This window comes from Eptesicus fuscus, chromosome 12 (assembly GCF_027574615.1).
Source record: "Eptesicus fuscus isolate TK198812 chromosome 12, DD_ASM_mEF_20220401, whole genome shotgun sequence".
Lineage (NCBI taxonomy): Eukaryota > Metazoa > Chordata > Mammalia > Chiroptera > Vespertilionidae > Eptesicus > Eptesicus fuscus.
This window is the reverse complement of record NC_072484.1, coordinates 7,405,134-7,425,113: the sequence shown is the minus strand read 5'-3', so window position 1 is coordinate 7,425,113 and position 19,980 is coordinate 7,405,134. Positions and strand designations below refer to the sequence as shown.

The following is a 19,980-nucleotide window of genomic DNA, read 5'->3' as shown; positions in this document are numbered from 1 at the left end:
TCTATATTAAGTGTCATAATTTTATAATACTGTATATTAATGTTCTATATGCGCCATATTTCATCTACAGCCTTCAGTCCCCGGAAGGCGTCTGCATGTTCTCCTTGGCCTTCTGAGGAAGTGTGTCCTGCTCTCGCTGGTGCTGGGTCAGGCACTGGGCAGCCCTTGAGGGATGGTAGGCAGTGGGAGGGAACAGCCGTGCAAAGGGCTGTCGCAAACGTTACCAAGAAGGGCAACTAGGTGGAGAAAAACGTTTTCTGAGAGCCTATTATGAGCTCCAAGCCAGGTATCATGTGTGTGTGTGTGTGTGTGTGTGTGTGTGTGTGTGTGTGTGTGTGTGATGTATGTGTAGGTGGTATCAGTCACATAATCACACACATCATGTCAACACACCATCGTGGAGAGTTAGGAACGAGTGGGATATACTGTAGGAGGTAAGGCACGGACCCTGGAGCCACCACCATCTCCACTTCCTCAGGTGTGAAATGGGGGAATTATAATCCCAACTGTATGGTGGGGTGTGAGGACTCGTGCATTCATGTGTATGAGGTGCTCACAAGGACGTCCGGTGCAGAGCAGTCGATACTAGTGAATACTAGTTATTATGATCATGAATACAATTCTGTTGGTCAGTGTCCACTCTAGGCCAGGTGCTCAGGGAAGCGAGGGGTAGCTGACACTGCTGTTGCATCCCCCTAGCTTCCAATGCTTCGCTCCTATTGGCTGGCACCTGTTGAGCCCTCCTCACACACCTGCTGTGGCTATTTTGCATGGACAGGCTGAGAGTTAGTACCTGGGAGTTCACATCCCCGCGGTGCAGCTGGGTGCCTTGCCACCAGGAGAGCAAACAGGGCTGACGCTGTAAGCCACACTCTTAGCTCCCAGGATCAGGCTGAGGCTGCACCCCCCGACCCCCACCCTGCGCCAAATGGCACCCTCCTTTGGCTCCTTTCCTGTCCCTCACAGGTGTCCCCGGGAATCACTTCTCTAATGAACCCTGGTCCCAGATCAGCTTGTGCAGATCTTGGTCATCAAGGAAGGCTCCCTGCAGGAAGCTCGAGGGGAGCTCTGAGGGTGCAGAGAGGGAGAAAGAAAAGAGACAGAGGAAGATGCCAGGACGAAGGACAGCAGGTGCCAACACTCAGGGGCAGATAGCCTTTAAGAGATAGAAGGAGCTGGCAGGAGCCAGTGGGGCTGGAGTCCGGGGCATCCAGGGTGAGTGGTCTGGGGCCCGTGGGTCAGGGGGCCATCCTTCACAGGACACCCAAGTCCAGCTGCAGGAACTGGCTTTCGGAAGGCGATGGGAAGCCATAGAAGCAGGAATGAGACACAATGAGGTTTGGGTTTTGAAAAGACCAACATGGCAGGTGGACGAGGAACAGACTGGAAGGAGCAAGATGGAGATCAGCTGGGAGTTTCTGCTGTGGTCCAGGTGGTGGGGAAAGAAGCAACAGATTGGAAAAATGTTTAAGTGGCAAAAAAAGGAAAATTATTTTGCCATTCAAATCATCCTTTTGTTACTGAAGTCTAGATTTTCATAAAGGTAGATTTTGTGATACACAGCTCATGAAATGGCCACATGAGAATTTTTCTAGTAAGACAACATTTGAATATTAAAATTTATTTGTAACAAGTGCAATGAAGAGGAAACATCTGTCAAATTTTAAAACCTTTATTCTTACTTTCAGAGAATTCTGAAAAGATACACAGATGAAATCTGACAACACATGGATTTAAAATTCTAAAAATAATTTCATAGCAGGAAGAAAGCTTCTACTTACTTTAGCAATATGTATATATTTATTCAAATATAAAGATATAAATGTATACTTCTGAAATATTCTAAAAATATAACCTAAAAAGGAAAATCTTTATCAAATATACAGAAATATATAGTACACCTTTGGGAAAAGTGGTAGTAAAAATATGTGTAAATAAACCATATGTAAACAAGTTTTAAGAAAATTTTTATAGGTATTGCAGAAATCTCTATGGGTTTTCCATTTATGAAATCATAGTGTCCCATGGAGTTCAAGTCAGAGGATGGGTTACACAGGGTGGACAAAAGTATGTTTACAGTTGTGAGTATGCAAAAGAGTTTATTCTTGTATTATTATTTATTAACTAGAGGCCTGCTGCATGAAATTTGTGCATGGGAAGTGGGGTCCCTCAGCCTGGCCTGTACCCTCTCCAATCCAGGACCCCTTGGGGGATGTGTGATCCCTGCGGGATTGGGCCTAAACTGGCAGTTGGACATTCCTCTCACGATCCGGGACTGCTGGCTCCTAACTGCTCACCTGCCTGCCAGCCTGATTGCCCCTAACCGCCCCTGCCTGCTGGCCTGATTGCCCCCTAACTGCTCCCCTGCTGGCCTAATCGCCCCTAACTGCCCTCCCCTGACAGCCTGATCAACCCCTAACTACTCTCCCCTGTTGGCCTGATAGCCCCTAACTGCCTCTGCCTCAGCCCCTGCCACAGTGGCTTTGTCCAGAAGGACATCCAGAAGATATCTGGTCTAATTAGCATATTACCCTTTTTATTAGTATAGATTATTTGAGCAACTGTAAACCTACTTTTGCACTGCCCCATATAGTTAATCTATAATGTAGGTACACTTTTCTACTGTCCCATTCTACAGATGGGGAAATTAAGGCATGGTAAGTCACTAAATGTTTTTGAACTGTGGCTGAACAATAATATTGCCCCAAACCACAGATCATAAATGAAATACCATATTTTAAAAAATGACATAAACAAATTTCCATTAAAATACACCCATACACATACAATTTAAAACTGTTCCTCCAGCTCCTTAATGCCATAGAGAAGATACATGCACTAAATAAAGAGCTTAATGATGCCACAGTAAGCCATTAAGTTCTTCTTAGAGAGGAGATTCTGATTTCATTAAAGCACTTCTTAAAATAGAGGTGTCCTCTCATTTCCCGATGATGTTCCTACTTTAAAGTGCAGTGGCCCAGGGACCTAATAACTTTAGCCAACATTTGGCTTTGCTGACGTTAGTAAGCAAATGTGTTTTCCAAATAATACATTAAGCAGAGTTACAATAAATGGACCCTCAATATTACCCCGAGCCCCAGACAATGGAGCAATGGTAGGGGTTTTATTGTGATTCTGTAAACTTATTCGGGAGCAGTCAAGATTCAAGTGGAGAGTTGGGTGGGGCAGGGACAGAAACGTCTGACTTGTACCCGACTAACTGACATGGAAAATGCAGGAGGAAGCAAGATCCTGGGCAATTTAAGTCAGGATGGTGTGGCATTGGTCAAGTGTACGCCAGCACTGTACCCTGTGGAGTGCCGGTATTATAACACCCACTCCGCCCCCCTGAGTCTGTCTTCACTGCTATCACGGACAGTGCAGCTTCGGGGGCAGCCGCACAGAAGAAATAAATAAACACAGCGTCTAAGGGTCCCGTGTGCCGTCTCACGCTCTGGCCTGTGAAGTCCGCTGCTGAGTCTTGCGGGAGCCACAGCACCATCCCTGCGGGAGAATAACAATTGTTGCTCCAGGTCTTGGTAAAAAAAAAAAAAAAATCTGTATTTTTTACAGATTTAAATAAAGTATATCCCAATGGTATATCAAAGAAGTGTAGTGAAATGAGGAATTATCTGCAAAAAATAAACGCTTAAACCAGAAATTGTCTTGGTCTCTTGCCAAAGGTGTGGTTCGTCACCATAAGCATGCATCCTGTCCTTGCTGAAACCTCTGAGTTTCAAAATTCAGCTAGAATTCCTTCATTATTTTACTTGATTCGGTGCTGTTGAGATGCTCAGCATTGAATACATTGCATCATGGGACCGGACACCTGGGGAGGGATTCAGTTAGGCCTCATTCAGAAATTCCACCTGTAACTGCATGTTTCCTTAAATAACCACCTATCAGTGAATGCCCCTCAACTCAGTTAGCAAATAGCAACTTGTTCTAGGCAAAATTTTAGGAGATTCTGTTGAAAACATAGAATGGTTGAAATTAAGTTTGAACATTAACATGGAATTCTATCAGCTTGTATGTTGGAAATGTTATATTTCCACAGAAGATGATATTAGAGATTTCTCAGGCTTTTCCCCCACTTGAATAATTAACAGTGAGTACAGGAAAAGTATTACATTGTGTTTAATACAGGCTGGTCCATACATAACACAAATATGTCCGTGGTCTGTAAAGCAAGGCCCTGTGGCCAAATAGTGCCCACCATCTGTTTTTATAAAGTTTTATTGGAACGTAGTCTTGTGAGGCAGAATAATGGCCCTCTAAAAAGCCTGTGCCCTAGTTCCTGAACCTGTGAGTATATCTCTTTACATGGCAATATATTACTTCACATGAATACATTACTTTGCATGCCTTTGCAGGTGTGATTAAGGTTATGGATACTGAGATGAGGAGTTTATACTAAATGACAGCCTATCAGAGAGATAGGACAGAAGGAGGGGGAGAATTTCGAGTCTGCAGAGGGACTCAGCTCACTCTGGGTAGCTGTGGAGAGGGAGGAAGAGGTCATAAACCCAGAAATGCAGGTGACTCTAGAAGCTGGGAACAGCTCTCAGCTGATAGCAAGGAAATGGGGAACCTCAGTCCTACAACCACAAGAAACCAAATTCTGCCAAAACCCAAATTAGCAAGTGGATAGTTATTCCCTGAGAGCCTCCAGAAAGAACCGCAGCCCTGCCAACACCCTGATTTTTAGCCTGGTTAGAGCTGTGTCGGACCTCTGACCCAAAGAACTGTAACATAATACAGTTCTGCTATTTGACAAATTGCCTGAGGCTGCTTTCAAGCTACAAAGCAGAGTTAAATGGATGTGAGTGAGACCTGATGGCCTGAAAAACCTGATACATTTGCACATTGGCCCTTTACAGAAAAAGTGTGTCAGCCCGTAATATTTATATGCAAAAACGGGGACAGCAGCATGCATGTATTGAAAGCTTAGTTGATTCCAGAATCTGAGCTAAGTATTTATTATCCATATCAACCATCTGGATAAATACTACTTAGGTCCCCATGTTACAAATGAAAAATTAAAAAAAGGAGGCAGAATGGCTAAGTAACTACTCAAGGTCATCCAGGGAATTGATGGGGAGCAGGGATTCAAGCCCGGGTCTGGCTGACTTCTCGGCTCAGCTCACCCCGTCACGCACAGCATCCCAGACGCTCACCTGAGGCCTCTTATCGCTGGCAGAAGGCGATGGGGAGCTCCCGGCTGGGCACCAGGATGCCTAAGTGCAGCATTTCCACGGGCGCGTGGTCCGTGGCCACGATGTCATATTTGCGGACGATCTGGAACACAGGAGCACAGAAAGGAGAATGAGCCCTCGGCCCCGCCTTGTGGAGCCGCACAGAGCACCGGCGGGAAGCGGTGAGGGCTTACCCAGCAGACAGCCAGGTGGAGCTGGAGCTCAGCCAGCCGGCGCCCGACACACATTCTCTTCCCAACGCCGAACGGGAGGTGTGCGAAAGGGTTGATCTTCTTTTTCTCTTGAAGCCATCGTTCGGGTCTAAACTGACTGGAGTCTTCAAAATTTTCTTCGTCAGACCCCAACACACGGGTATTTAGCATCAACACTGTCTACAAACACACGGAAACACATGCATTTAAAATGAGCAGAAGAAGATGGTTGAAAAGCGAAACTTAACAAAAACGGTCACCTTATAGATATACAGGTCACCCATAAGTTTATAATAATGATGATTGCCAACATGAATGGAAGACTTGAAATGTGCCAGGGACTAAATAGGTAAATAACTTTAATATTCTGTATCACATTCTCACTGCAAACCCATGTCATAGATCTTATTATTATCCCCATTTTACAGATGAGAAAGGTGAGGCTCCCAGAGCTTATATGACTCACTCGGGTCTATACTTGAATCCAGGTCTGTCCCCATAGCCATTACTCCTAATCCTATACGATGCAACACATGTCAACCATGCGCTACAATCTACTTATTTGCAAAACGAATGTTTTCTCTGTTAATATTTTTAGGGGAACCGGATGCATATTTCAAAGCTCTGTAAGGTACAAAATAAACAAATTCTACTCACTCCTTTGGGCAAAGCATATTCACCCAGAACTGTCGCCTTGTCAAGAGTCCTGGTTGTAAATGGCACACTGGGGGTGAGCCTGGGAAAGCAAAATCAAAGATGTACGGCAGGCACAGACCAAGTGCTAGCTCAAGTGTTGATGGGAACGCATTCTGCTTAAGTAGACGATTGTTGCATTAAGTTCCCAAGCCCAAAGGGGAACCTGGTCACAGTTCTTCACAAAGAGGTTCTGTCTCTTGTTTTATTGCGTTGGCACCCTCTCCCCGCCAGTCCTTCCCGCTCCCCCGAACAAGCCGGCTTAGTAGCTGTTCAGAGTGGTTTCCCTGCTTTAGCCTAAACTTCAAATGTCTTTCCCCTGAATCTTGATGTTTGTTCTAGGTCAGTGGTTGGCAAACCGCGGCTCACGAGCCACATGCGGCTCTTTGGCCCCTTGAGTGTTCTAACGCTACTTCTTCAAAATAGACTTGCCCAGGCCAAAAACCGACTTCTGCGCATGGGCCATGAAGGTTCAATCGCACTGTATGTGCACGCCCGCACGTGGTATTTTGTGAAAGAGCCACACTCAAGGGGCCAAAGAGCCGCATGTGGCTCTCGAGCCGTGGTTTGCCGACCACTGTTCTAGGTTTCTCCTATTCACTCTTCATAAAGTTAAAGATATTTCCTTTTAATCCTAAAATGGAATGAGTTTTGTTTCCCAGAAAGGGTGTAAAAAGAATTTTCAAAGGACATTTTTTATTATTTATTTACTTATTTACTTACTAGAAGCCCAGCATGCAAAATCGCTCTGCCCCGCCCACCCGTGTCAGTCTTTGGTCGTTATGGCGTTAGGGCCACTGGGTTTTTATAATATAGATTTATTTATTTTTGTTACTTCCCACCTGAGGATATTTTTCCATTGGTTTTTAGAGAGTGGAAGGGAAGGGGGGAGTGAGAGAAAGAGAGAGAGAGAAAGATGGATGTGAGAGAGACACATTAATTGGTTGCCTCCCACACTAGCTCTGAACAAGGCCAGGGATCGAACCTGCAACCCAGGTACATGCCCTTGATCAGGAATCGAACCCTCAACTCCTTGGTGTGTGGGCCGATGCTCTCACCACTGAGAACACTGACCAGGACTTTGAGGACATTTTATACCAGAGGCTCAATAATAAAGATGTCTCTATGTCTTATCATATAATAACATGGTTCCCTCGCTGGCTTTCATGTCAGACCCTCCAGGCCTGCCCAGAACCCTAATTAGTGCTCACCGCACCCCTGAGAGGATGATTCTTGCCGACTTAAAGGGCCCGTCACTGACTTTCCAAGATGTCACAGAATTCGCCCAAATGACTCAGGGAATGAGTGATAGAAATGGAATATGCTCCTGAGGTTCTTTTTTTCCAGTTTGAGAAAAGTTTCAGAATCAACTGTGGGAGCTGTATTGGGGGGGACCCCTTATTGTGTATTTAAGAGAACAGCGCTCTCCCATACGCACACTGGCTCAGGCGTATGCGCTTACCTCATGGATTCTTTCAGACAGGCCTTTAGATATGGCATATTCCTCACATCCTCTGCCCGAGGCACCGCATTCTCAGGCAGGACGCTCTGAATTTCCTCCAGCAGCTTTTCTTGCACGCGGGGATTACGGGATAAATTGTAGAGAATCCACAGCAAGCTGTTTGCTGTCTGAAAAAAACCAACGGACACAAACGTGAGTTTCTGCAAAGAAACTGCCGTACAGCCAGTCTGAGCTGAACGCAAGGCGATGCACAAATAAACAATAAACAGGTCAGTGATACTTTCTCACATGCCCTCGTTTGCTGCGCCTTAAATGAACACAGTGCATGGAGAGTCAAATCGATCTTATGCAATGTGTCAATGAAGGCTAGTTTATGAATTGAGGGAAAGAAAATAGAATCCCGCCAATAACGTGCCACATCAGGGCACTTAGAATGTCGTGTGGTACACAAATGGCTGGAGCACAAAGGAGCGCATGTGAAACCCGGCGGAGGGGAAGCCAGGCGCGTGGACTGGCTCAATGCCAAGGTCAGGGTGTGATAACGATTACTGTCATGCCAGGTGCTACCAACGGGGTTAGTACTACATGTGAATCTATAATTATCTCAAAAGAAAAAGAGCTTAATTAGAGAATTATTAATATAAAATTGATATAAACTTGAGTGGGGAGAGAGCAACAGAGATCCCAGAGTTGCTATAAGAGATTTAAACTTTTTTTATAGCGCAAACACACAAGAAACCGTATTTCTGGAATTTAAAAGAAAGGTGTTGTTGTTTGTGTGTGTTTTTTTGGCACACCCTAAAAATTTACCACAAAAATATAAAGGTATGATCTACTCTCAGGGTTCCAGCCACATGCAAAGGGCCTCGTGGGACGGTGCCAACACCCAAATAAGAAATTGTGGCACCGAGCCGAGTAGTTCAAGGTGCCGGCCACCGTCTGACAAAGGCTCCTGCCTTCCAAGTGGCACCCTTGGTTTCCTTTTGGTGGAAACAGCCAAGTGCAGCTTTTAGCGTCGTAATATTCACCACTGCTAGTCACAAGCATTTGTTCCGTAGGCCTTTTTTTTTTTTTTTTAGCCAATTTAAGCCAAACAGTCCCTTACAAGTGGTCATCGTGTCCTCGCTCTGTAGACACGAAGACGCTTTCCTTCGGCACATGCGCCAGTCACATGAACGAGCAAAGCGCAAGATGGTTCGGAGCCATGGCATTTATTATTTTTGGAAGACGATGTCCCCCAGGCAGGCTTCTTCATGTCAGAGGGCTGGCAGCCTCGGCTCCCTCCGAATGTGGACGGATGGCATTAGTACCAGAGAGTAATTTACAGACAGGAAGAGGGCGGAGCCGCCAAATTAGATAGATTTCAGATTTCCCCGATTTGCCAAAGGAGACTTTCAGAATAGCCAGGGCTAAAAAAGAAACAGATTGAGCCCTATCAACGGGTCCCTCACCACAAGTACCAAACAGAGTTTCCAAAAGACAGATAACTGTAGCTTTCACCAAAGCCCGGAGACAGCCCTGCCTGTCGGGGCAGCTGGGGGCTAAGTGGAGGGGAAGTGGCCTGCGGAACCTCCCGGGCACCAACTGTCCTGGCCTGACCTTCGTCACGGCGTCCATCTCATCGCTGGCTTCCTGCTTGCACTCTCTCTCCGCTAGGTCCATTCTTCACCCACCAGCCAGAGCCCACTTTACAAAACATAAATTTGATCAAGACACTCCTTGCTTTTCTCTCACAGGTGTAATAAAATCCAAATGTCGTACGAAGGCTCCTGGTTAACATGGCCCATCGACTTCTCCAATCTCAACTCTGAGCACATTTGCTAGTTCGCCAGCTCCATCTCTCTTTCTGCCCCAGGGCCTTTGCATATGCTGTTTCCTCTACTTGGAGTGCTCTTCGACCAGATCTTCCCATGATTGGCTCCTCAACATGCCAGTGTCAGCTCCAGAGAGGGAGCCTTCCCCCATCTCTCTTACATCACCCTGATGGCTTCCTCCACGCCCATACCGCTATCTGAAATAATCACATGTATTAGTTTGTTTACATGTCTATTGTCTGTTCCCCACTGCTGTTTAAGTTCCATGAAGAAAACTCTTTCATGGTGGCATGTCAAGAATCTGGAATAGTGCCTGGCACATAGTAGGAACTCAATAGTTCCTGAACTCTTTCATTTATTGAACAAACATTTATTGAGCACCTACTGTATGCCAAGTATTCCACATCCTATGAATACAGCAGGGGACCAAACCATGTCATCACCCTCATGGAGCTCACATTCCAGTTGAACAAAGAAATGGGTGCAGCTTTAGTTTTAATCGCTCTAAGGAGTCATGATCCCACAGGAAAGTGAGTTGAAACGGATTCCCACTTTTGATAGCCTTCTGGGTCATGAGGGGAAATCAGAACCTTTCTATCTCCTGATGTAGAAAATGCTATTTTTTTTTTCTTCAGAGAAGAGACACTGTGGAAAGGGGAAAAGCAAGAAAAAGAAGTGAACTTGTATAGATTCTTCTTAGGGACTCTGTGCAGGAAATGTTAGGCCTTTGAGGGATATTAATATGCATGACTCCAACGAGAGCTCAACAATGAATCAAAGCCAGTTAAGCCCACCTGGACACTTGTCAGCATCTGTGTTTGGAGCCTGACTGTACTGAGTGCCTACCGCGAGTGTCCACTGCCTACAGCAGGGACGGAATCTTGGTATTTAAAAGGAGCTGTTTCAGTTAAACTAAAATCAATGTTTCCCAAATGCACCATGATTCCAATGTTAACCATAAAGAAAGTATTGGACTGGCAGAGAGTATTTCAAAATTTTTATAATAAGTTACAGCCACAGTTAGGTAGCATGCTCCTAAGGTATGTCCAATTTTTGAAAATCTAAAATTTCAATTGCTGTGGCGTGGAATTTACTGCTTCTGCCTTCCCGAGACAGCTGGCATGCTTATCACAGCGCTCTGCCCTGCTCTGGAGTGCCGTCGCTAGGACAGTCATTAGGAGAGTTTTCCTCCTAATGTGTGAGCGGAAAGCCTGTGCATCGGGTCTCCCACGGCACCTGCTGCGGGACTTCTTAATTTTGCTCAGCTAGAGCTCAGTTAATCCTCGCGAAATGAGTGAATTGAATGACTATTTAAAACTCATCGTGATGAAAGGTGTCCCAGACTATTTAGCAAAGAGAGCCGCGCCCTTACCGTCTCCACGGCAGCCAGCTGGAGCTCCGTGACGGCGGCGTACAGCTCTTTCTTTGAGAGCTGATGGCGGTGGTAAATGTCACAGAGGAAGTCCGCGCCGGGCTGCTCCGCGTGCTTCTCTAACCGGCGGTCAATGCAAGATTTGACTGTTGAAGAGAAAAGGGAGAGGAAGCCAGCTGAACGTTAGGGTGAGGAAAAGAATGGAGGGAACCTAAGAGATGGAATCCTAGCAACACCCGAAAGGGCTTTTGGGGACATTGATTGTTAGATGAGCCCGACTGCCTCGCTGAGTCATCAAGGATGGATGGATGCTCACGTGACTAGGGCTTCTCAAAGTGCACCACAGTCACCTGGGCATCTTCCTACAATGCAGACTCGGAACCGAGGGTCCAGGTGGGCCTGGACGTCTGCATTTCTAACAAGCTCCCAGGTCATGCTGCTGCTGCTGATCTGTGGTCACATCTTGACCAGCAAGAGCTTAGAGCAGGGAGGAGACCATGATGACACAGGTGGGAGCTGGGTCCACGCTCAGAATCAGGCCCAGGTGTCTAGCTGATATGGTCACTGATACAGGCAGACATGCTAATATAGGGTGTGGCTCCCAAATCTTGGCTATAGAGGAGGGAAGAACACCCTCCCCTAGTGTTCTCTCTTTCTCTCTCTCTCTCTCTCTCTCTCTCTCTCTCTCTCACTCACTCTCACACACACACACACACACACGTGCAATGCCCATGAATGTTGACAATAACACTAACATTTTCTAAGGTTTGTGAATTACATTCTAGGCGGCCCTCCCTCACTTCAGTCCCTGACGTGAGCCACCACTAGAGAAATAATAGTGTTGATGGTGACAATGACAATGACGACACTAGTGGTACAGGGGCTGGAGGCTGAGCTGCGGAAGCCTTTCTGATTGGCTTCCAACCCTGGCTTTGCCATCACTGGGTGTGTAATGTTGAGAACGTTACTTAACTTCTTGGTGCCTCAGTTCTGTTACTTGGGGCTAATGGAAGGATCTAACATAAGTTTATTGGTGGGAATTAAATAAGTATGTTTAGTAAGTATATATAATATAATATAATATAATATAATATAATATAATATAATATCTTAGAATAACCCCTAGCATCAAATATTCCCTCCATAATGTAGCAGAAATGGCTCTGATCCATTGAGATACTGTCATATGCCAGGTTTTCACATTATCTATATTAGACCTAGAAGCAATTACATTGAGGGGAGCACTCTTATTGTTGTTGTTGTTGCTGTTGCTAGCCCGTTTTAGAGGTAAGACAGCTGATGATGAAAAGGAGACAGCACGCTGGGCCACCCCGCCACCCCAGTGACAGACCGAGAGCTTGAACCCAGGTATCTCCGACTCCAAAGCTCTCGCTTTTAACCACTCACTTCTAGTTCCCCAAGACAACACAACGCCGCCTCCTGCCTTTTCCTCAGAATTTGTCTACACCAGAGTGATCCCCACACTTGTGTTTGCACAGCCCGAAAGAACCAGGAGGAGCAACTCCATCGGAGGATCTAGGTGGGCAGGCCACAAGGTCATTGCCGACCTCTGAGTGGCAGCTCGGGAGACAGGGGCTGGGTGTGGCTGTTACCTGACTTGAAAATCGTGTCCCAGGCCTGCGTGTGGGCCTGCCAGACCTTGGTGTTGAGGCTCTTGTGCAGCTCGACCGGGGTGACCATCATCCTCCCAAATGTGCTCATCATCTGCGAGGAACACAAGTGCTTTTCATCCCTCTTTCCCTCCAAGACACGTTCACTCTGGTCTAGGAGCATCTGCACACAGCACCCTGTGCTCCCCAAAGGCCAGAGTTCAAAGGACACCCCCAGGCCTCTGTGCTCTGGTCCCCCAGTAACATATTCAAAATCATCTTTGGGACGATTGATTTTTCAATGGAGTTTAATATCAACTTGCTCTTACAACCTACATGTTAAGAAAGAAGGAGCCCTGCTGGCGTGGCTCAGTACTTGAGCATTGACCTATGAACCAGGAGGTCGTGGTTCAATTCCCAGTCAGGGCACATGCCTGGGTTGCAGGCTCCATCCCCAGTGTGGGGAGCTCAGGAGGCAAGCCGATCCATGATTCTCTCTCATCATTGATGTTTCTCTCTCCCTCTCTCTTCCTCTCTGAAACCAATACAAATATATTTTAAAAATAAGGAAAAAAGAAACTATAACTTATATTCACTTGAATTCTGAACTTCAGCCATTCCCATGCCAGTTTCACAGTATCTATTACATCCACATACAACCCAAATGATTCAAAAATTTAAAATCTGAACATTTTCAGGCTTTTGAAAACATTAATTTAATCAACTGACCTATAATTGACCCACCTACTTTAACTTTGCCTAAACAGTGGTCTAATGTACTTCTTAATTATATTTGCATAGGTACACATCCATGCACGGAAATACACCGCACACGCTGAAATGAACTATTGTAATAAGATCTGTGTGCATGTCCCTCTTGGGGACACTGCGATGCCTGAATGATCTGTTGGGAACACGGCGCTCTCCCCTGCGGATGCTCACTGTTTTGACGGCCATGATGAAGTTCAAGGCTTCATCCCCGGCGTTCTTCTGGAGGAGCCCAAATCTCTTCTCGTAGAGCACAAGGCAGATGCCTGTTATATAAGATAATGACCACTGTTACCCAACTTGGACTCTGTAACTACCTGGCTACTAAGGGCTCAATTCCATCTCTCAGAAACATGAGGTCATTTCTAAGAACACAGGAGAAGCGAAGGGTCTGAACGTCTGATCACCCTTCTAGAAATTACCTGCAGGTCCAATGACCCATGCCCCGCTGAACCTCCTGGTCAGAAATACCACTGTGCAAACGTAGCCATTTCCATACATGAATGAATCTCTCCTGTACGTCTTGCTTTTGTCAGAGTTTATCATTGACATCACATGCAGCAGACATCGTGAATGGCCTACCGGGTACTCGTTCTCCCTCATTTCTTCCCTAAGACACCCCGATTTTATTTAGGGTGTCAGAGTGTCAGTCCTCAGGCAGTGAGTCAGCATGGATCTAAGACTCTGACAAGCCTGTTCCCTGATTCCCCTGCTTCCTGAAGCCACCGAAACAGTCAAATGACCCAGGTCTGGCCAGTGAGACCAAAAGGAAATACTCCTTGGCTTTCTAGATAAAGTGGGAGCTGTACCCTCTTTCCTTCTCCCTTTGCCTGAAAGGCAGAGGTGAGGCCGGAGGGGCAGGACCCATCTTGCATCAAGCCAACAAGTAAGGCTGGATGAGCGAGAAGATGCCGAGCTTGGCTCCCCCACGGCGTCGCCCAGTGTGGCCCAGACTGCCTTCCTCTGGCCTTCCCGCAAGGCTACACAATAATTTTTAAACCGCCGCAGTCAGATTCTCTTTGACTTGCAAACAAATGCATTTGATACTCCTTAATTTGAGTATTTACAGTGGGCAAGTTCCAAAACATACGCTTATTTTCTCCTCTGTAATCATCCCCTCTCTTCACCCCTCTTTCCCTTAACACCTTCTGTGGATTTCTTGTTTGCATGGAGCTTTCTCGTGGGCTCAGATGACTGGTCCGTAACTTTAAAGTGAGGTGACAGGTCAGGACAAAAGCTACCACCTCGGGGTGCCATGTCCACTCCCTCCCATCAGTAGCCAGAGTGACCCTTGCAGCAAATCAAACCATGCCACCCTCCTGCTAAAAGCACTACTGTCACTCCCAGGTACTCCCAGGTTCAAAGTCAAACTCTGTCCCTGGTTTACATGGGTTTGCATGGCTGGCTGCTGCCTTCCTCCCAGCCATCCTCTGCCTCGCCAGCCCCTCCTCCCCTCCCTTGCAGGATATGCCCCAGTTGTTCTAAATGCCTTCCTGTTCCTTCAACATAATCTCTGTTTCTCCACTGGGAACATTCCTTCTTCCCTCACTCTCACCTGGCGAACTCCTACTCCTCCACTAGCTGAGATGGCACCTACTCCACAGAGCACCCCCAGACCGAGCTCCGCTGCATCCCTCTGGGATTCGCCCACGGCCTGAGCCTGCTTAGTCTATGGAGATTGCCTTGCCTGCACCCTACTGGGCAGTGAGCTCATCCAGGCAGGGCTCTGCTTCTCATTCTCAGAGCCATCCTTGAAGAGCGTGATCACATCCCCTTCTGTTTAAAAGTCTCCATGGTGCCCCATGGGACTCAAACTAAAAGTCCTTGCCGGGACCTACAGGCCCTGGCTTGGTCTTTCTCAGCTCCTCTTCCCCCTGCAATCCACCCGCATCTTGGAGTTCCTCAAAGGCAAGTTCATGCTTCTGCCCCAGGGCATTTGCACTGCCTGTCTCCGCTCTCTGGGACGGTCTTCCCACAGATACCTCTGCGGGTGCACCTCCCCTTCTTTAGGTCTCAGCTCAGGTGTCTCCTTACCAAAGCGGAGTTGCCCCATCTAGGCACCTAGGTTCTTTCTTGGGCCCCTCTCTCCTCGGCAGAGTGTATATTGAAATGTGTTTACTTGTCAATTGCCACCCCTACTAGAACCCAATCTCCAGGTGAGCCAGGATGTTGCCTGCTTTATTCAATGCTGCGTCCCTAGCACGGTGCCTGGCAATAGCAGGTGTTCAGTAAGTGTTTGTTGAGTGCCCACACAAAGCCCAGCGTGCAAAGCGGAGCTGCAGTGCTGACAGCATTCAGAAGGCCGCGGTGGCCTTTCCTACTCAGAATAGTGCAGGATTCCAAAGACTGTCGCCTTGTTCGCAGAGCCACGCTTTATCCGAAAATCACTTGCAAAGGCAGATGATCGAGGCGGTGGAGACCACTTACTTTCAAACGACCATTTGTTCAGCTCGCTGTACAAGTCTCCAACGTGGCCTCTCTCGTCACAGAGCTCGTCCAGTCTACCCATAAAATCAGCCAAGACCTTAGCAGAAAGGAACCACAAAAACACATTTTAGTCTTTGAGGGAAAACAAAACAGTTAGAGCAGCGAGCTAACCTCAGGTCTCACTACCTTGTGCATTCCCTGGCCAGCCGGTTACCCCCTCTGCAGTAGCACTAACTCTATACTTTCCTGGGGAGTCCACCTGACACCCTAGCAACCTTGTCCTGGGTTATTTCCTCAGCTTTTCCTGCCGCCACCCTGAAGCTAAGGTTTCAGACTTGGATCTAAATTTAAAGAAAGGAAAACATTTCTTCTAATCAGAACGGGGAATAAGCCACAAAGGGGAAATCAGTCAAGTGTCGCTGCTGGCACATCTCAAAGGCTGTGATGCTATAACTACCCTGAGGTTTGCCGTTTCCATATCTGGGCAAGCAAACATCTCTTTACTGATTGGTATTGTGTCAGGCGTGTTGAACTTGGAGCCAGGAGATCTGCAAATTCTGGACGCAGCTCCCTGGCTAAATAGCTCTGTGACCTTGGACGAGTTATGTAAGGCCATTAGATGCCAGTTTCCAAAATCAGGGCTTTGGATGACTAAAGCCTCTCATTTCCCGAGGCTTCCATAGAGCCACGCGCTGGACCAGGCTGTTTTCTTAGCTGATCCTTACAATCTTGTGAGGGAGAAAGTCCTGTCATTTCTCCCATTTCCCAGGTGAGAACACTGAGGCATAGAGAGAGGCGAAGGCTCCTGCCCTTGGACACAGAGCTGAGAAGCGCCTGCGCGGGGCCTGGAACAAAGCCCGTGTGCCTACCCAGCCCACCGGGGAGACAGGGATGTTTTGTTTGCCCACATAGTGCGTTCAAATGTACTCTGATTAGTTACCATAAAATATTTAGAGATTTCACAGGAACATATTGATTTTCCACTACTTGTTGTAATAAGCAATTACAGGAGCTGGCGACATGGTGTCAGCATTCCCACGGGGCAGTCATTTGCTGGAACTGGGACAGCTGTCACCTCCAGGAAGAGCACGCGCTGTTCTGTTGGCTGAAACCCCTACAGGGCCTGCCCTATGCGTGTATATCCATTACCTGGCCCCTGGAAGCTCTGAACCTGCCATCTTTCGCCCATACAATCTATGTGGGTGCAAGCTCAGTTCAAAATGAACACCCAGAGTGAACAGGAAGAAAAAGAGATTATTATGCTTCAATCCCTTCCCCTTCAGCCCCCTGTGCGCTAAATGATATGTCTAAATATCTTCGCCCGGCACAGACCTGCCTTCTGTGCAGCATCATTTCAGGAAAGACCCATGCTGAATGCACTGTTCTCTCAACACTCCATGCCATGCCATACCAGGCCTCCATATTGGCAGCTGGCTATTCTTTCTGCCAGGATGCCTTTCTCCACCTTCTCTGGCTTGTAGACTCTTACTCATCCTGCAAAACCCAGCTCAAATGTCACCACCAAGGAACTTCATAAGCATTCTCTCCTTTAGTCACCACAGCAAACCTATGGAGTGACCGTTGCCACTCCCATTTTATAGATTGGGAAGCTGAGGCTCAGGGAAGTTAAATGGTACAGTCAGGTTACATGGGATGGATGGCGGATGCTCAAATCCAAGACTGTGGTTTACAAAAATCTGTGCTTGTAACTACTCCCTTAATAGGACATTTTAAAGAAAGGGGAGAGAAAGGGGAAATAAAGGCTTTGGGGGAGGAAGACGGGGAGAGGAATGAGGAGAACGTGAAGCCCCCGAATCATCCAAAGTGCCTGCTTTGCCCTCTGCACTTTGTAGTTGTGACTTAAGGCTCCACAAACACCCCTCCCTCCCCCAGAGACCCTGAAAAGCTGGCCCCAGCCTGCGCACCTCATTGATTTTGCTGTCCAGCTTCATAATCTCCACTGGTTTCATTAGTTTCTTCTGAAAGGCACTCCGGACCCTCTGCCAGTCTTCTCCTTCCCTGGGAGAGAAATCTGTTTAGAGCAAGTTGCAAAGACCAGAAGGAAGAGGCAGAGATCCCCTCCCCCCACCCCAACTCTGCTGCTGCACGAACTGTGTCATCAGATCAACACGGAGCATCAGGCCAGCAAGTGCCCGGAGACTCTCAGCACTGGATGGAGTGTTGGGGCCGGTTTGATGATAGGATGAGAAAGCACCTTTCCTCCTGGCCAAAGAAAGCGCCAGAAAGGTGACGTCCAGATAATTTGGGGTCAGGGCTGTGGAGGTGTCCTTACTGGGTTTGAGCTGGGAGGCCAGACACCTCAATTCCCAGCACTGAGAGTGGGCACCTGAAGACCCCCCCACCCTGAAACCCAGGACTGTTTGAGGAAAGATCTTATCTTCTTTCAACCCATTGACTTGGGCTGCAAGTCACACTTACCTAACACCTCAGATTTAGAATGTTGCCATTGCCTGCACCTAATGCCATACAGCCAGAGCCGCAGGCTTTGGAAAAAGCCTGTTCCATCAGGCGCCCTTTCTCACTTCCCCACAGCGGGTGACAGGGCGCCGAGCATCACTATGCTTTTTAATTCCAGTAATTTTATCCCCAAAGTATAACTATTAGACATTAAATTTGGGGCAAAAAAGTGCTAACTTGTTAAATGGTAACAATGAAAAAGCAAAGGAATCACATCACGTTATAGCATTTATCTCTCGAAAATGCTGCCTTGACACCCTCTTAACCCCACCTTTCACGGACACCTAGGTCATCACCTCCCCCCCTTAGGAAAAAAAGGTCACTGTCAAAAGCGAAGGGAGTTAATTTCTGGCATTTGAGCTTCCAAGAGGGGGTCTTGGAGAACTTCAAGAGATAGTTTAGTTTGTATAACATGTTGCTTGGCACGCTGACTTCAGAACCCCATCCCGCCACAATCTGTGTAAGGCTTTCTGCCATTGGTCTCACGGGAAGCTTTGGCCCTGCCCTGTTGGCGGAGAGGACACAGGTGTTAAGCCCCTTCGCAGTACAGCTGTCCCTCAACCCACGCAGGTCTACCAGGAGGACCAGACTACTTCCGGTAGCGGCTTTCGTGTCCTCTGAATAAGAGGGGTCCAACTCCAGGGAACCTCTCCCCAGTTTCCAAGCGCATTAGGCGCAGTCGCCAGCCCCATGGCCCCATCCTGCCCCCCTCCCCGCCCGCAGACTCACAGGATGAGCAGCCCGTAGCCCTCCTGGCGGTAGTCGCGATAGGCCTTCCAGGGTTTGATCTCCAGCCGCTGGGGGTATGCGCTCTCCGTGCGGTACAGCGCTTCCAGCAGGCAAGGCGAGCCCAGGTGCACGGAGTCAAAGGAACCCAGCTTCATGCGGAAAATCTTGCCGTACTTCTTGTGGAACTCCGCCTGCAGCGGGCCGGGCACAGCGCGAAGTCAGCGCGCATCCCCGACGGTCCCGAGCGGGCTACTCCCTTCTCCCGCCTTCTTCCTCCCGGGGAAGCTGAGACACCCGAGCGCACGGTGCGCTCGGGCCGCGCGCCTCGGGGAGGGTTTGGAGCGCCGGCCAGGGAAGGGAGAGGGAGAGGGAGGGAGAGAGGGAGAGGAAATTAGGGCGCAACGAGGCATTTACCAGAGTGTCGTGCTGTTTCTTGAGCCCCCCTTTCCAGAGAATCTCCAGCAGGCTTCCCAGCAGCGGCCAGTTGGTGGGGCCTGGAAGGGCGGCCGCGTTCTGCGCCTCGCCACGTCCCATCAGCGGGCAGAGGGGCACTTCCCGCGGCCGAGGGGGCGCGCACGCCGTGGATGTCACGGGTCTGGGGGGCTGCCCGAGGCTGCGCAGCTGCTGTAGGAAGGCGACCAGGGAGCGACTCTTGCTGATGGGGGATCTCATAGCCGCAGGGAGACCCGGCGCGGGTTACCACTCGGGGACCGAGGAGGGCGAAGCTGGTAAAGTGGCGCCCGCTGGGTTTGGGAGCGTGGCGACTCTGGGAAAGAGGCAAGGAGGACAAGCAGATGTGATGGAGGGGGCGGAAGAGGAACAGAAAGGACCTGGGCGAGGATGCTCTAGCTGCGCTGTGCTGCAGCCTCAGGGCGCAGGTGACTGCCGAGCGCGGCCGCAGAGGCTGGAGGAGGGCAGCCGGGGTCGGTGCCTAGGAAGACGAAGGGAAGGGATGTTGGTCTGCCTGTGGGTCTGCGAGTCTGACTTCAGGTTCTGGAGCCGCGAAGTGGAGATGTCAGGGAGGGTAGCAGAGATGCCTCGGGCTCTGCGGTTTTTCCTGGCCCTCTCCACGATCCATGCCCGGGGACCAAGTATTTATGGAGACAGGGCAGGCCCTGGGTGGCCAATGAGCACGCTGAGTGGGGCGGAGTGGGCCCTGGCTTGCCTGGCCCGGAGGGACGCGGGACCCGGGGGAGGGCGCGCCCGGGAGGCTGGAAATA

At 48.5% G+C, this 19,980-nt stretch overlaps 1 protein-coding gene across 1 annotated transcript; it reads right to left on the bottom strand.

Moving 5' to 3' along the window:
• Nucleotides 1-1,901: 1,901 nt before the first annotated feature.
• On the bottom strand, nucleotides 1,902-19,432 carry LOC103285757 (1,25-dihydroxyvitamin D(3) 24-hydroxylase, mitochondrial). Its single transcript, XM_008141189.3, has 12 exons — nucleotides 19,175-19,432; nucleotides 18,761-18,951; nucleotides 17,479-17,572; nucleotides 15,554-15,650; nucleotides 13,301-13,392; nucleotides 12,362-12,473; nucleotides 10,749-10,894; nucleotides 7,563-7,729; nucleotides 6,065-6,143; nucleotides 5,390-5,587; nucleotides 5,178-5,298; nucleotides 1,902-3,504 (listed from the first exon to the last, which is right to left on the bottom strand). Exons 1-11 carry the CDS (start codon nucleotides 19,430-19,432, stop codon nucleotides 5,188-5,190), a joined length of 1,545 nt encoding a protein of 514 aa, XP_008139411.2. The 3' UTR covers nucleotides 1,902-3,504; nucleotides 5,178-5,187.
• Nucleotides 19,433-19,980: the final 548 nt, after the last annotated feature.

Bases quoted from the DNA above. Each gene is read 5' to 3' on its own strand.
- LOC103285757 (XM_008141189.3), bottom strand. From the start codon at position 19,432: ATGAGATCCCCCATCAGCAAGAGTCGCTCCCTGGTCGCCTTCCTACAG. The intron at 13,393-15,553 runs GTAAGTGGTCTC...CTTATATAACAG, and splicing joins GAACAAATGGTCGTTTGAAA to GCATCTGCCTTGTGCTCTAC. The intron at 6,144-7,562 runs GTAAGCGCATAC...TTGCTTTCCCAG, and splicing joins TGTCTGAAAGAATCCATGAG to GCTCACCCCCAGTGTGCCAT.